The sequence below is a fragment of the Chiloscyllium punctatum genome, chromosome 39 (genome assembly GCF_047496795.1).
Source record: "Chiloscyllium punctatum isolate Juve2018m chromosome 39, sChiPun1.3, whole genome shotgun sequence".
NCBI classification, from domain to species: domain Eukaryota; kingdom Metazoa; phylum Chordata; class Chondrichthyes; order Orectolobiformes; family Hemiscylliidae; genus Chiloscyllium; species Chiloscyllium punctatum.
Genome location: NC_092777.1, coordinates 31,842,736 through 31,859,934, shown reverse-complemented (window position 1 = coordinate 31,859,934; position 17,199 = coordinate 31,842,736). Strand labels below are relative to the sequence as shown.

General features: G+C 42.2%; 1 protein-coding gene and 1 long non-coding RNA gene across 3 annotated transcripts; one reads left to right on the top strand and one right to left on the bottom strand.

Annotated features, from left to right (window-relative positions):
• Positions 1 to 216: 216 nt before the first annotated feature.
• LOC140463923 (uncharacterized) lies at positions 217 to 11,305 on the bottom strand. Of its 2 annotated transcripts, XR_011954819.1 has the most exons (4): positions 11,195 to 11,305; positions 10,852 to 10,975; positions 9,027 to 9,094; positions 217 to 2,195 (listed from the first exon to the last, which is right to left on the bottom strand). It is a non-coding gene; the product is annotated as an uncharacterized lncRNA (long non-coding RNA). The 2 variants fall into 2 exon arrangements; XR_011954818.1 differs by lacking the exon at positions 11,195 to 11,305 and having other exon boundaries at positions 10,852 to 11,188.
• Positions 11,306 to 11,354: 49 nt separating this feature from the next.
• On the top strand, positions 11,355 to 17,182 carry mrps7 (mitochondrial ribosomal protein S7). The gene is made up of 5 exons (XM_072558401.1): positions 11,355 to 11,496; positions 12,036 to 12,227; positions 15,360 to 15,423; positions 16,002 to 16,169; positions 16,788 to 17,182. The coding sequence occupies exons 1-5, from the start codon at positions 11,417 to 11,419 to the stop codon at positions 17,007 to 17,009; spliced, it is 726 nt and encodes a 241-aa protein (XP_072414502.1). The 5' UTR covers positions 11,355 to 11,416; the 3' UTR covers positions 17,010 to 17,182.
• Positions 17,183 to 17,199: the final 17 nt, after the last annotated feature.

Sequence of the window (17,199 nt, the reverse complement as noted above, 5' to 3'; positions counted from 1 at the left end):
TAACATGGTCTGAAGGAATGCCTGAGATCTAATGAAATGAGAGAAAAACAGGTGCTGGATATATTAAGGCTTAATTGGGTGCAAATTACATGTAAAATTATGGGAAGCCATTAATGGGGTGTGTGAATTTTATGGAGTGCGGTTAGTGCGATTAACAAAAATAAAACTCACTAAAAGTGTGGACTTGGACAATCTTCTATTGTTTAATTACCAGTCTGAATGAATTGACATATGGATATAAAACCATCAGCAAATCCAAAATAGAAATAGTGATAGATTTGAAGGGTAATCTTTGACTGCACGTAACACAGGAAAATCTGAAGGAGAAGGAAAGAAAGAGATGGGCAGGTGGATGTATCCAGCCCAAACCTAAGAGGTACTCTGGCATTTTCTCCAAACCTTTAGAAATGAAGTCACAATAACTAGGTGAGGACTGAGCAAGTACCTTGGACCCCCAAGCCTAGATCAGATATACTACATCAATTCTCATGATCTACCTCCCACACCCAATTGAATGCTCCAATGCCCAGGCCCAGGCCTTCAATTCCCTACAGTTCTCTAATAACCTCTTCTCAACCTCCCACATCGAGGCCACTATTTGACCTAGCACTAAAGTTTTTGATTTGGATGTTTAGGAGCTCACCAATATGCAGAGGTGGAGCTTGGAAATCATAAGCTGAGGGCCACTTCTCAAAAGCCTTCCATTGTCCTAGAATTTGCAAGTACAAATAGCAAAGAAAGTTAGCACCACCAAACCTGGGTTGGGCAGGCAAGTGCATCAGCCTAAGGAGGGGGCAGTCTCCAAGGTGTCTACAATATGATGAGGCCCTACAGAGGACAGTAATAGCCATACACTGCAGAAGAAATACACTTGTAGGATCCCTTATGTGTTAGCTCACTATTCCAATACATCTCTTTGCCCTAAACATTGCTGATTATTTCACACAAGACCAACAGCTTTGACCACTGAGGCCAGTGAAGAAATTCTCTGGAGAAAGGATGGCTCACTAACTGAGTTCCTTATAAATGCAATGTTCACTTTGCCTACAAACAGCGCAGCAGCTTCTCCAGTCAGGCCTTGCTCCATTGTGCATCATGTATGGAACAGGATGTCTCACCTCATATTGTGACAGTTTTATTAGGAATTAGACAGGGACTCAAGCAAAAAACATGTCATAGCATATATTAACAAACATGAGGCTTTATTTACAGAGAAATGACACCTATGCTATAGGCACGCTCTCAATAAGTTTTCTTTTTGATTCACTTACACGAGGAGTGCAGGTCCAGGTTCTGCTGCCTGCCAAACAGTATATTCTGTTGGCCTTACAGCTTTGGATACCTGTAGTGAGCTCAAAGACCCTCATCTCCCTGTGACCTTGCTATTGGTGATGAGGATCAATGGCTAGGATGATGGAGTGCAGATTTCTGACCCTGAGATTGCTGGACTGGGCTCTCCATGGAAACTGCTAATCTGTCCTTGGTCAGACGATTGCATGGCTGAGGCACAGGATCCCTGTGGTGTAGCTGCAGTCAGCAAAGCTCAAGGCTTTGAGTTTGATGCCTCTCACGTACCTCTCTACTGTTCCTATTTCTCCTTGCACAAGTTCCAGGTTTGCTGACACCAGAGGGCCTCTCCTGTCTGGGATTGAGACACCTGGTCTCCAGCCATTCTCCAAGTGACAGCAGTCCTTGGCATTTCCTCCCTGGCCAGTGAAGTGGTCTTCACTTTGATCAACTGACTCAAATATCCCTGTTGTACCAACAAAGATGTCTGTATTTGAGCAGGTGTGGCAGAATGCAGCCTTATGATGCTTTCTCTAGGACCTCTGAACTCTATTCCTTACAGAAGCTGGAGGCTCTGTCTTTCAGGACAGGCTGCTTGACTGCTGAGACCACGAGCATTCCACTTGTACATGCATGACATTAAAAAAAAGGTGTTGCAGCCAAAGAGTAAGGGTTGTATGCAATGAATGACACTGACAGTGGGGTTAATGTAAAAACTGCACTAGAATGAAGAATAGCATTTATAGTACATGGTTTGCAGGACATGGATGTCTCCATATCCCTATAGCAGTGGTCTCATCTTCTCTTGCGAGTTCCATGATTCTCTCCTTGTAGAGGGTGAGGAGCCTAACATTGGGCACCTCACTACCCACTTGGATCCTTTCTGCCTTATTGTGAACTGTTTATTCCTAGAATGAGACAAAGACAGTAATTGACAGAAATGAAAAGGGGTGGCACACCTGTTAATATTGGTACAGATGAGGAGAAGATGCTGAGGTCTCCTGAGTAAGTAGGCAGTGCATAGAGCATGAAGGGTCAGTAGTATGGGAGATAGGGGTGGGTAGGAATAAGTGAGGGTTGCAACAGTGAGGGTGACAGACCATGATGTGTAGAAGTGTCTCCAGCTGCAGTTCCTGTCTGACAGCTTGACAAATCTGGAGCTGCAGCTGGATTCACTTTGGAGCATCCGCGAGGCTGGGTGAATTGTGGATAACAGGTTCAGTATGTTGGTCACACCACAGTTAAAATTACTGAGGAAGAAAGGAAATAGGTGATGAACAGACAAAGGAAGAGTGGTAAAGCAAAGCAGGGGTCCCTGCGGTCATCCCCCTCCAAAACAAGTATACTGTTTTGGATACTGTTGGGGCAGATGGCTCACTAGGGGAATGTGGTAGCAGCCAGGTTCATGACACTGTGGCTGACTCTGCTGCACAGGAAGGCAGAAAAAGGAGTGGAAGAATTATAGTGATGGGGATTCAGTTGTAAGGGGAATAGATATGCGTTTCTGCAAGTGCAAATATGAGTCCACGATGATATGTGCCTCCCTGCTGCAAGGATCAAGGCTGTCTCGGAGCAGCTGCAGGACATTCTGGACAGTCAGCCAGCTGTCATGTGCATTTAGTCCCTAATGATATAGGTAAAAAAAACAGGAATGAGATCCTACAACCTGAATTTTTGGAGTTAGGAGTTAAAAAGTAGGACCTCGTAGGTATTAATCTCAGGATTGCTACAAGTGCCACGTGCTAGCCAGGGTAGGAATGGCAGGAAAGCTAAGATGAATACATGGTTTGATGGATGATGCAAATGGGAGGGACTTAAATTCCTTGGACATTGGTACCGGTTCTGGGGAAGGTGGGACCAGTCCAAATCGGATGGTCTGCACCTGGGCAGGACTGGAACCAATGTCCTCGGGGGAGTGTTTGCTGGTGCTATTGAGAGATTTTAAACTAACATGGCAGGGGAAACCACTGCAGGACGTCAGAGGAAAGTAAAATGGAGACAGAAACAAAGGACAGTAAGGAGAATACTGAAAGTGGAAGGCAGAGAAACCAAAGACAACAATCAAAAAGGATCACAATTCACAATGATTCTAAAAGGGCGATAAATGTCAAAAAAAAGAGACAGAAGGTTCTGTGTCTCAATGCAAGGAGCATGTGTAGTAAGGTGAATTAATTAATTGCGCAAACAGTGATTAATGGATATGATGTAATTGGAATCAGAGAGACTTGGCTCCAGGATTATTCAACTTTCAGGAAAGACAGATGGAAAGGAAAGGGAGATGGAGTAGCATTGCTGGTTAAGGAGTTTTTTGCACAATAGTAAGAGAGGACATAACCTTGGATGATGTGGAATCAGTACAAATGTAGCTGCGGAACCAAAGGTAAAAAATCATGGGAGTTGTGTACAGACCACGACAGTAGTTGTGATGTTGGGAGACTGTATCAAACAAGAAATTAGACATGCATGCAGTAAGGATGCAGCAATTATTATGGGTGACTTCAATCTACATATTGTTTGGATTAACCAAACTGGTAGCAATGCAGTGGAGGAGAATTTCCTGGAATGTCTGAGGGCTAGTTTCCTCAATCAATATGAGAGTGGTGCTGGAAAAGCACAGCAGGTCAGACAGCATCCTGATAAAGGGCTCCTGCCTGAAACATCAATTTTCCTGCTCCTCGGATGTTGCCTGACCTGCTGTGGTTTTCCAGCACCACTCTAATCTTGATTCTGATCTCCAGCATCTGCGGTCCTCACTTTCGCCTCCTCAATCAATATGTTGAGGAACCAACTAGACAGCAAGCCATCCTAGACTGGGTATTGTGTAAGGTGGGAGGATTAATTAGCAATATTGTGATGCAAAATCCTTTAGGGAAGAGTGACCATAATGTGGTAGAATTCTTCGTTAAGATGGAGAGTGAAACAATTAAACCTGAAACTAAGGTTCTGAACTTAAAGAAAGCTAATTTTGATGGTATGAGGCATGCATTGGCTAGGATAAACTGGCCAAAGATACTTAAGGGATTGACTATGAAGACATAATGGCAGACATTTAAAGAACACATGGATGAACTTCAACAGTTGTACATCCCTATCTGGCGTAAGAGTGAAATAGGGAAGGTGGTTCAACCATGGCTAACAAGGGAAATCAGGAACAATGTTAAAGCTAAAGAGGAGGCTTACAAGTTGACCAGAAAAAGCAGCAAACCCAAGGAATGGGAGAAATTTAAAACTCAGCAGAAGAGGATAAAGGGTTTAATTCAGAAAGGGAAAAATAGAACACGAAAGTAAGCTTGCAGAAAACATAAAAACTGACTGCAAAAGCTTCTATAAATATGTGAAGAAAAAAAAAGACTGGTGAAGACAAATCTAGTGAAGACAACACTACTATTATAGGACAAGCCAAACAGAGAACAGCCAGGGAATTCCTAGAGGCATGGCACTCATCCACAGATTCAATCAATAAGCACATCGATCTGGACCCAATATACCGACCACTGCAACGGACAGCTGGAACTGACAACCAGAAGCGACAGATTCAAACCACTACAAATGCTGGAGGAAAGATCACAGAAGCGCTTCACAGGAGGCTCCCAAGCACCGAGGATGTCACCTAGACAGGGGACGAAACATCTGCAACACAAATTCCCAGCTCAGCGAACAGAACCACAACAACAAATCTAGTTTCCTTGCAGTTAGATTAATTCATAATGGACAACAAAGAGATGGCAGACCAGTTGAAAAAATATTTTGGATATGTCTTCACTGAAGAGGACACAAATAATCTTCCAGAAATGCTAGGGGACAAATGGTCAAGTATGAAGGAGGAACTGAAGGAAATCCTTATTAGTCAGGAAATGGAATTGGGGAAATTGAAGGGATTAAAACCTAATAAGTCCCCAGGGCCTGATGCTCTGCATCCCAGACTACTTAAGGAAGTGACCCTGGAAATAGCACGTGCATTGGTGATCATTTGTAGCATTCTATAGACTTTGGAAGAGTTCAAATGGACTGGAGGGTAGCTAATGTAACTCCACACTTTAAAAAAGGAAGGAGAGAGAAAATAGGGAATTATAGGCCATTTAGCCTGACATCAGTGGTGGGGAAAATGCTGGAGTCAATCATTAAGGATGTACTAACTGAGCATTTGGAAAGCGGTGCCAGAACTTGTGCAAGTCAGCATGGATTCACTGACGGGAAATCATGCTTGAGAAATCTTATGGAATTTTTTGAGGATGTGACCAGTAGAGCAGACAATGGTGAATCAGTAGATGTTGTATATCTGGACTTTCAAAAGGCTTTTGATAAGGTTCCACACGAGATTAGAAAGCAAAATTAAAGCTCATGGTATCAGAGGTAATGTATTGACATGGATAGAAAATAGGTTAGCAGATGGGAAGCAGAGAGTTGGAATGAATGGTAGTGTAGCAAGCAGTGACAAGTGGGGTGCCGCAGTTTCCAGTGTTGAGACCTCAGCTGTTCACAATATACATTAATGATTTAGATGAAGGAATTGAATGCCATATCTCCAAATTTGCAGGTGACACTAAGCTAAGTGGCATGTGTGCTGTGAGGAAGGTGCTAAGAGGCTGCAGGGTAACTTGGACAGACTGGCTGAATGGGCAAATACTTGGCAAATGCAATATAATGTGGATAAATGTGAGGTCATCCACTTTGGTCACAAAAACAGGAAAACTGATTATCTGAATGGTGACAGTTTAGGAAAAGGTAAGGTGCAAAGAGACCTGGGTGCTATGGTGGAACAGTTGCGGAAGGTTGACAAGCAGGTGCCATGGTGAGGCCACACCTTGAGTATTGTGTGCCGTAATGGTCTCCTAGTCTGAGGAAGGACATTCTTAATATTGAGGGAGTCCAGTGAAGCTTCACCAGACTGCTTTCTGGGGATAGCAGGACTGACATATGAAGAAAGACTAGGTCGACTGGGCGTGTATTCACTGGAGTTTAGAAGAATGAGGGGGGATCTCAGAAACAACGAAATCCTGATGGGACTGAACAGGCTAGGTGGGAAGAATGTTCCCAATACTGGGGAAGTCCAGATCAAGGGGTTACAGTCCAAGAATAAGGGGTAAGCCATTCAGGACTGAGATGAGGAATGTCTTCACTCAGACAGCTGTGAACATGTGGAATTCTCCACCACAAGAGGCTGTGGGGCCAGTTCATCAGATGTATTGAAAAGGGAGCTGGACGTGGCCCTTGTGGTTAAAGGGATCAAGGGTAAGGAGAGAAAGCGGGAATGGGATACTGAGATTGCATGATTAGCCATGATTGTATTGATTAGTGGTGCAGGCTCAAAAGGCCAAATAGCCTTCTCCTGCATCTATTTTCTATGCTTCTGTGATCCTTGATCAGAAGTGGGCCAAGCAACAGGGATGGAGTGAGTGGGAGATAGCAGAGAGGGAACTTATCCTGATGGACCGGAGATGGTCGTTGTGGCATCTTAGGCTGCACTAATCCTGGTGGCAACCTCTCTCTGCCACACAGACACTTTCACACATTTCCAACACACCCTTCCACCTGGACTCGTTCTCTGGCATTTTACCTGCACATGATCCCTTCATTGAGAACTTGAGACTTGAAAGGGTTCAGAAAAGATTTACAAGGATGTTGCCAGGGTTGGAGAATTTGAGCTGTAGGGAGAGGTTGAATAGGCTAGGGCTGTTTTCCCTGGAGCGTCGGAGGCTGAGGGGTGACCTTATACAGGTTTATAAAATCATGGATAGGATAAATAGACAAAGTCTTTTCCCGGGGGTGGGGGAGTCCAGAACTAGAGCACAGAGGTTTAGGGTGAGAGGGGAAAGATACAAAAGAGACCTAAGGGGCAACTTTTTCACTCAGAGGGTGATACGTGTATGGAATGAGCTGCTAGAGGAAGTGGTAGAGGCTAGTACAATTTAAAAGGCATCTGGATGGGTATATGAATAGGAAGGGTTTGAGGGATATGGGCTGGGTACTGGCAAGGTGGGACTAAATTGGGTGGGATATCTGGTCGCCATGGACAAGTTGGACTGAAGGTTCTGTTTCCATGCTGTACATCTCTATGACTCTACTAGTCACCTTAATTTCACTGCTCCCCTTACCCTCTCTAACCTGTCTCCCTCTGAACTTGCTTTACTTTATTCTCCAAGTCCAAACTTGTCTTAGTTATCAAAACTGTCATTAAGGGTGGTGTTTTTACATGTGCTGACCTCTACTTTGCAGAGATTGAGCACCAACTCTCAGACATTTCCTTGAATATATTTAATATTTTGCTGGCCAGAGATGAAGTGTCAGATGACTGGAGGATAGCTAATGTGGTTCCTTTGTTCAAGAAGAACAGCAGAGATAGTCTAGGTAATTACAAACCAGTTAGTCTGGCATCAGTGGTAGAGAAACTATTTTTTAAAGTTCTGAAGGACAGGATTGCTGAACACTTGAAAAGGCAGGGATCAATCAGGAACAGTCAGCGCAGGTTCATTACAGAGTGATTCTGTCTAACTTGAGTTTTTTTGAAAAGGTGACAAAATACACTGATGAGGATAGTGCAGTTGCTCTGGTTTACATGGACTTCACCAAGGTCTTTGACAAGGTCCCACAGTGAAGGCTAGGCTAAAAGGCAAGAGCTCGTGGGATCCAAGGCAACTTGGCAAACTGGAACAAAAATTGATTTACAAATAGGAGGCAAAAAGCGATGGTGGAGGGTTATTTTTGTGATTGGAAACCTGTGATCAGCAGTATACCACTGGGATCAGTGCTGGGGCCCTTGCTGTTTTTGTACATTAAAAGCTTAGATGCAATTTAGTATAATTAGTATGTTTGCAGATGTCACAAAACTTTGGTGTTATTGATGGTGAGGAGGATGGTGTCAGGCTACAGTCTGATATTGATCAGCTGGCAAATTGAGCAGAGCAATGGCAGATGGAATTTAATCCTGATAAGTAAGAGGTGACACATTTTGAGAGGTTTAATCAGGAAAGGATAGGATCCAAGGGAATGCCATGGGACAAAGGCACTTTAGTGTACAAATCCATAGATCCCTGAAGGGATCAGTACAAGTAGAAGGCATAGAAAATACTTACCTTCATTAGCAAGGGAAGCAAGGAAGTCTTGTTAAAATTTTATAAAGCATGGTTAGACCACAGATGGAATACTGTGTGCGATTCTGGCTGCAACACTATTGGGAGGATATGGTTGCACTGGTGAGGATGCACAGGAGATTCACTAGTTTGTTGCCTGGAATGAAAAGTCTCTGTTATGAGGAGAGACTGCATAGGCTGGGTTTGTTTTCCTCAGAGCAGAGGATGCTGAGGGGGTTCTGATTTGAGATAAATAAAATAATGAGAGGCAGAGGGAGGGTAGATCATGAGAATCTTTTCCGCATGGCAGATGTATCTCAGACCAGAGGGCATAAATTTAAGGTGAGGAGTGAGTGGTTTAGAGGAGATATGTGAAAAATGTTTTTCACCCAGAGTGTGGTAGAATTATGTTATATGCTGCCTGAAAGAGTGGTGCGAGTAGATACTCTCACAATATTTGAGGAGCATCTGAATGAGTACCTAAAATGCCAGAGACTATGGACAATGTGCAGGCAAATGGGATTAGCATAGTTTAAGGTTTGTTAATTGGCATATACTGGTGGGCCATAGGGCCTGGTTCTGAGCTGTAGGTTCTGTGAATCTTATCTTCAGCTGGATCATGATCTCACCAATAAATATAAAGCTGTTATTTCCAGGACTGTCACTGACCTAATCTGCTCTGAAGAGCTCCCCGCCTGAATTGTCCTGCATCAGGAGGAAAAGAAGGTGGTCTTGCCCTATTAGGAAAGAAGGAGACCAGTGTTGCAATGAGATCAAGACATGAAATTAGTCTGGGTAGATATTTAAAAACGCAAGGGAAAGAAATTGTTTACCCTTCCCTTTGTCTAGAGTTAATTTTTAAAATGGCTTAAGCTGTTTCCAGTCCTGTAATAGTTCATAGTTTACCTAGAGTGTGGTAGAATTATGTTATATGCTGCCTGAAAGAGTGGTTTGTTTGTTTTTGTTGGAAATCGATTTAGATGGGGATAACGTATTAGTGTCTCCAGTGGTTTCAGGAAAACCTGTTGAATATGTTGATACTCAAATTGTACAAAAAAGTCTGAGTGACTTAAAAGAAAGTGGGAATTGATACTGTAATTAATTATGCATTCAAAAAGCCAGAAACTCAGGCTAATTTTAAAAAGGTATTTGAACATTAGGCTATCTTTTAAATTAGCTCTGGACAAAGAAATGGATGAACAATTTCTACAATCTCCCCATCAATATATTTTTATTCGGCAAATGTTCTGGAGAAAAATTAGCATCAGCTGCCAGCATCAGTGACTGTAGATGCTGGATCTCTAAGAATCCGTACCTTAAAAATGTTTTCAGCTTTTTTCAATTTGTAAAGACAATCAAAACAGATATATGAAACAGATATGCAGAGTTGCATGGGCTTGTGCATGATACAAAGTTTGCAAAATATTTGACATGAGGTGCCTGACAGCACCAGGAATTATAGTTCGATTCCAGCACATTCTCCACGTCTGTGTGGGTTTATCTGTGTACAGTACTCCAGTTTCTTGACGTGCAGGTTAGGTGAACTGGCCATACTAAATTGCCCATAGTGTTCAGGTATAATCAGGCTAGATGGATTAGCCATGGGAAATGCAGGATTACATGGGTGGGGTGGATCTGGGTGGGATACTTTTTGGAGAGTTCGTGTGGACTTGATGCACTGAATAGCCTGCTTCCACACTGAATGAATTTTAAGGAGATGTTGGTATGTTTTAGAAAGATTGCAGATAGACAGACACAGCAGATAAAATTCAATGTGGAGCAGTACAAAGTAATGCACTTTAAGAGGCAAATAACGCAAATTTGTCAATAAGGTACAAACAAGTTTGGAGAAGTACACTCTCTACTACTACCGCTCACAACATATATTTAACTCATATATGCACAGTTAGTGATATGCCTATTTACAGATTAAGTTACAATTAAAAAGAATCAATCAAGTTTCTGTAATGATTAACAGATTTATCAATTTATTATGAAAATAAGACATTTGACAAAGATGCAAAACTGAAATGAAATATTAAAAATTAAATGAAAATGTTATATGAAACTCCAAGACAATTCCAAATCACCACACTCCACAGTTATAAATTCAGACATATGATTTCCAGCTAACAATTCCAAACAGTTAGTTTAAGACATGTAATTTCCAGGAAGTGTCTGAAAAAAATGTGTTCAGTGACATTAATACAAACAGGCCCAGCTATCACCTTAAAACTTTAAGTGATCCAACTTTCACCAGCCTTTAAACAGAAATCGTCAGTAAATTAATAATGAAGAAGAGCTGGTGGCACAGTAAGTTGAAAGGATTCTTCAATGTACAATCGTTAGTTGGACTTATAAATACAGAAAGAGATTATAGAAACAGGAATCATGTTAGCACTGAAAAGAATCACTAAATTATGACCGATCTTCAACTGGAATACTTTGGGAAATTCTTTACAAAGTGACCAGAGAAGGTTCATCAGGATCTTACCAGGAATTCAGAGACAAGAGTGTGGTGCTGGAAAAGCACAGCAGGTCAGGCAGCGTCCGGGGAACAGGAGAGATATCATCAGGAATGAGCCAGGGATTCAGTTAAGAAGATCTCTTGAAACAAACTGTTGAAAATAAGAAAGTTAGGAGCTGATGATCTGGGTAACAGAGCCTTTTTTTTAAAGATGATGAAATATGATAACTCGATATGGAAGAAGCATTTCGTTGAATCAGGCGTTATAAATTTAAAACAAAAAAAAATCACATGTCGAAAGGGGAGAAATCTGGAAGCGATTTTATAATTTAGAAGGGGGTTAGAAAGTAGTTCAGGATAAGAAACTTACGGAGTTATGGATAAAAATCAATCGCAGATGAAACATCAAACAAGACTGCTTTTCTAAGGGCTAGTACATGTGCTATGGGCTGAACGGACCCCTTCCTCTTTTTCTGCTTGGCGCTGAGCTTTGTTGCTAGGTAACGAGTCAGGCAGGCGCATGAAGGGCAACTAAGGGTCTTGAGCACCTCATTCAAGATGGCGGCGACCGAAAACCGGAGGTTGGCATAAGATGGCGGCGGGTGGGAGCCCCTTGGTGATGGGGTCGGCGGGAAGGCTTAGGCGCTGCTGCCTCAATGCTTGGATACCCGGGTGAGTGTAGGACTCGGTTTCTGCCCAAAGCTGGGACCAGGAGAGCTGTCGGGGTCGGGAGTGGGGGTGTGACTTGGAGGGAATGGGGAGCAATATTGGTTTGGGAGACGGTAAAAGGGAGAATGGTTTTGGATGGGGGTTGGTTGAGGGGAAAGGGACTGGGGTGAGGTTTAGTGGGTGTGAGAGGGAATGCACGTAGGTGAGGTTGAGGATGGACGTTGGATGAAGGGGATGAGAAATGAGAGAACGTGTCAGACTACTGGGTGTTAAAGGAAATGGAGTGGGAGGTTACCGAATGTGGAAAGTTGTCAGTGGGTGGTTATGTTGTAGGAGGGATAGTGTGGAGCTGCATGGGAGATGGGAGAGGTGTCAGCACAGTGTGAGCAAGAAAAACATTAGGCTGGCCTGGAGATAAGCGGAGAATGTCGTGGTTGACCTGAAGGGGATATGGGGAGGTGTGTCAGGGTGGCGATGCTAGTTCCTGAAATGTAATTAATTTCTACTCCTTGCCCCTTCCCCCCCACCCCCCCAAAAAAAAGCTTGGTTCCTGTGCGTGGGTCTCGGTACAATCCTTATTACCTGGAACCTGAGGTAAACAAGGAGCAGCACCAGATCCCAGTTACTGAACTTGGCCCAGAGGAGACAGCGGCCCTGGAGCTCAGGACTACCCGACCCATAAAGGCAGCACTAAGTCATCAGAGCAGTAGTGTCTTTTATGACTTCTTGGTCAGGTTAGTGAATTGCCTGAGTGTTGCCCCAGTGCCTATCTTAGCCTCGTCTGATTATCTTGGTCTGTGCCAGTAGCTGTGAACACCTTCATGGTTAAAATGTTGATTCTCCTGCTCTTCGGATGCTGTCTGATCTACTGAGTTTTTCGAGCACCACACTTTTTGACTTTGATCTCCAGCATTTGCAGTCTGCACTTTCCCCTAGTTGAACACCTTTTGTGATGTAAACTGGAGAGATTGGTGTACTTGACACTGAGATAGTAGACCCTGAATTCATGATGCACCCTGTTGTAATATGGACAACAGAAACTGGATTGCAAATTTGTTCTGTTTGTTTTAAAAAGCACAAAAAGGCACATTTTAGACTAGAACTACAGGTTAAATATGTAGATTAATTTTATTTGCTGCTGAAAATTTGTTGCTGGAAAAGCGCAACAGGTCAGGCAGCATCCAAGGAACAGGAGAATCGACGTTTCGGGCATCAGCCCTTCTTCAGGAATTCCTGTGCTTTTCCAGCAACACATTTTCAGCTCTGATCTGCAGCCCTCACTTTCTCCTCGTAGATTAATTTTATTGTCATTCTAAGGAATTGATAATACTGTAAGTTACTGCCTTTGCAGCCTCGGGACAATAAAACTAAATGAGGCCTTTAAACCAACTGAATGTTCTTCTGCATTCTACTCTTTGTTAGCTTGAGGTAATCTAAAAGTCTGCTCATGTCCTAACTCTCACCAAGTCCTATTCACTCATCATCACTAGTGCTGAATGACCTACATTGGCTTGTGATTAAACAATTTCAATTTAAAAATGAATGCTTGTGTTTTCAAATCCCTCCATGGTCTCCTTTTTCTTTTCTATAAACTCCCAGAACCACAGCCTTCTCAAATACCTTCTTCAACTGTAGCCTTTTCATGCATCCTTGATGTTACTCAACAACTTGGTTTATGTAGCACCTTCAGCCCAAGTAAATGTCCCATGAGGCTTCCTAAGGACATTTTAGCCTGAGCTGCACCATAATAGTATAGATGAGAAATAGTGTTTGAGTGTCTGAGAATAACAGTTTATTGAGGTCGAAAGTATATGGGAGATAGTCATACAGCACAGAAATAGAACCTTCAGTCCAAGCTGCACATAATTCCAAACTAAACTAGTCCCACCTCAGTACTCCTAGCCTATATCCCTGCAAACCTTTCCTATTTATGTACTTCTCCAAATGCCTTTTAAATGTTGTAATTGTGCCCACATCTACCACTTCCTTAAGAAGTTCATTCCACATGTGTGCTGCCCTCCGTATAAAACAATTTGCCCATAACGTCTTTTTCTAAATCTCTCTCCTCTCACTTAAAAATGTACCCCCAGTCTTGAAATCCCTATCCTAAGGAAAAGATACCTACTATTAACCGGTTCTATACCCCTAATTTTTTCTATAAGGTCACCTCTCGATCGCCTTCGCTCCAGTGAAAAGTGTCCCAGCCTAATCAGCCTTTCTTTATAAATGAAACCTTCCATACCTAGTAAATCTCTTCTGAACCCTCTCCAGCTATTTAATAATATCCTTCCTATAACAGGGTGACATAAACAATACTGCAGAAGAGGCCTCACCAATGTCCTGTACTGCTTCAACATGACTTTCCTATACTCAAAGGACTGAGCAATGAAGACAAGCATGCTAAATGCCTTTTTAACCACCCTGTCGATTATGTGATTTGGAAAATGAGGACTGCAAATGCTGGAGATCAGAGTTGAGTCATGTGCTGCAAAAGTACAGCAGGTCAGGCAGCAACCAAGGAGCAAGGGAATCGACGTTTCAGGCATAAGCCCTTCATCAGGAATTTTTTTTTTCCTCCCCTGCTCCTTGGATACAGCCTGACCTACTGTGCTTTTCCAGCGCCACACTTTGACTGTCAATATGTGATGCAGACTTCAAAGAATAATGTACCTGAGCCCTAGGTCCCTCTGTTCTACAAAACCACCCAAGCATTAATTATATAGGTCCTACTCTTGTTTGCTGTACTAAAATGCAATATATGTCGTTTATCCATTTTGAACTACATCTGCCATATTTTCAGCTCATTGACCCATTTGATCAAGATCCCTTTGTAAATTAGAAAACTTTCTTCACTGTCTACAATGCCACCAACTTTGGTGTTGTCCGCAAACATACTAACCATGCCTTCTATATTCTCATCCAAACAAAAAACACCCAGAACCAATCCCTGTGGACAGGCCTCCAGTCCGGAAAACACTGTCTCCTGCCGTTAAGCCAATTATGTATCCAATTGGCAAGTTCATCCTGAATCCCATGTGACTTAACTTTACTAATTAGCCTACCATGTGGAAAACCTTGTCCAAGTAAGCAGAGTCTACTGCTCTGCCTTCATCAATCATTTTGGTAACTTTCTCAAAAACCTCAAATCAAGTTTGAGACATGATTTTCCTTGCAGAAAGCCATGCTGACTATCCCTAATCAATTTTTACTCAATGTCCATAAAGTCTGTTTTAAAATCACTTGCAACAATTTACCCGCAAATGAAGTCAGACCCACAGGTCTATAGACTTCTGGTTTCTTCTTACAACCCTTCTTAAACAAAGGCACAACATTAGCCACCCTCATCAGGAATCTCACCTCTAGTTCCTGAAGATACATATATTTCTGCAAGGGGTCTTGCAATTTCCTCCCTTACTTCCCACAATATTCTGGGATACATTCTATCAAATCCTGGAGGTTTATCCACTTTTAGTTTCTCTAAGACCTCCAGAACTTCCTCTTCTGTAATGTAAACTCTTTTAAAACATCAGAATTTATTTCCCTGTGTTCTTTAGCCTCCATTTCTTTCTCCAGTTAAAAACTGATGCAAAGTATTAATTTAGTATCCCTCCCATTTCCTGCGGTTCAACACAGACAACTTCCTTTACCTTTCAGAGGCCCTACTTCTCTCTAGTTATCCTCTTACTCTTAATGTACTTGTCGAATCTCTTTGAATTATCCTTAACCTATCTGCCAATGCTATCTCATCCCCTCTTTGCTTTCCTGATTTCTTTGTCTAGTTTTACAAGCATTTGTTCTCTTGTTTTTTTTCAATTTGACAGTACTCTTGAGAAAGTAACATTTTTTCTTACTATAAATGCTTTCAGCAAGTTCACCAACATGATGATGCTGAAAGGTCAGAAATTACTGTCCAGATCGATCATGAGCCAGGTAAAGTCTGCTTGTTCTTCTATCCGAAAAGCTGTAGGATTTGACCTATGATTCTGGGGAGGTATTGGGACTGTGAATAGGAATACAGAAAAGAATCTCTCTGGGAATGGGAACAAGGGAACATCAGTGATACCTTGATGAATGTTGGCATAATAGTTGTCACACAACCCTAAATAACACAATATATTACTACTTAAACCAAGATAGTTTATGTCCTTTATGTTGGACAGTGACATCTTCTCTGTCTGCATCCCTGTCCACTGCTATTTAATAGGGACTGGCCCCACCATTGGTGTACCCTGTTTTATATAATCTTTCCCTACCAGCACTTACCAGTGATATCCAGGGACAGACCTGCAACTCACAATTACATGTGTACACAATCTAAACTGTGGATAGGTCTCCTAGTCATGTAAATTGACCTCCTGTATTGTAACTTAATGAATTGGGAGTGTCAGATGTGCTGCTGCATAGTCACTGTTTTTGTGTTCATTTATCTCAGAGAAAAATGTCATGAACCTAGAAGCATTGAATAGGATTATCGATGTTATGGTCTAATGAGGCAGTTGTTTCCCTAGACTTTTGAATCAATTAAACGGAAGCAAATTGAAAGTTACCACAAAGCATCAGAGTCTGAGAAGGAGGCCATTGAATGTAATCCATACAAGATCTTCCACCAAGCTTTAGAAAACTGTAAACCTGTCATTGGGTTGACGAGCATACAACGTGGTGGCAAATCCTACCAGGTAAGACATGACAGCACTTTTCATCCTGTTTTTGTTTTGTATTGAATAAGCAGATCTTTACCTCACACTCTGTTCCCTATCTGCTGACATCAGCCCCACCTACCCAATTCTCTCTGGCAACAATCTGAAATCAAGCCGACCTGCTCACAACTTTGATGTTTGATCCCCAGATGAGCTTTCAATTCCATTCATGCTATTATTAAGATTGCCTACTTCCACCTATCATCAGAAACCTATGTACATGACTTTTTGAGATGCATTTAGAGCTGGTCTATAAAATCCATCTGTTGTAAACTTCTTGTATCTTATAGGTAGCAAACATAGATGACAAGAACAAGACTTGTTACATGATCAGTCAATCAAAGTGTGAATTTTTTTAAAAATCCATTATTCTCTGGCCTTGCTTGTCTTTCTCTACACAATCTCCTACAGCCTACAACCCTCCAAAATACCTATTAATAAAAGGCCATAACTAGGAGGTGGTGGCAATTCAGCTCCTGTTCTTTGGTGCATTAACACGCTTTCACCTGTTACTGTGTACAAAGATTATTTTTGGGAAGCTCATGGGTGAGACTTGTGGCTTCACTAGTGAACCAGCTCATCTTTATTTTGATACAGGTGCCAACACCTCTTACTGATAATCGCCGACGTTTCTTGGCCATGAAATGGTTAATTACTGAATGTCGTGAGAATCGGCACCGCCGCACTCATATGAATGAGAGATTGTCACAGGAGTTGCTTGCTGCATTTAACAATGAGGGTAATGTGATCAAAAGGAAGCATGATCTTCACAAAATGGCTGAAGCAAACAGAGCCTTTGCTCATTTTAGGTGGTGGTAAGGCTTTACAAGGGGAACTTAGGATCTGGGATTGTTCTATCTGAAGCAGCCTGCAAGCTAGCCTTGAAGGTAGAAGACAAAGATTCTACCTCCTACCCTTGACTTCATCTCATTTTCTTTTACTGTTGCACCAGAAAGTGAACATTGTAAAATAAATCTTCATCTTTGAAACTCTGTCCTGAGAATAAGTG

Bases quoted from the DNA above. Each gene is read 5' to 3' on its own strand.
- mrps7 (XM_072558401.1), top strand. From the start codon at position 11,417: ATGGCGGCGGGTGGGAGCCCCTTGGTGATGGGGTCGGCGGGAAGGCTT. The intron at 12,228-15,359 runs GTTAGTGAATTG...AAATGCTTTCAG, and splicing joins TTTTATGACTTCTTGGTCAG to CAAGTTCACCAACATGATGA. The intron at 16,170-16,787 runs GTAAGACATGAC...ATTTTGATACAG, and splicing joins GTGGTGGCAAATCCTACCAG to GTGCCAACACCTCTTACTGA.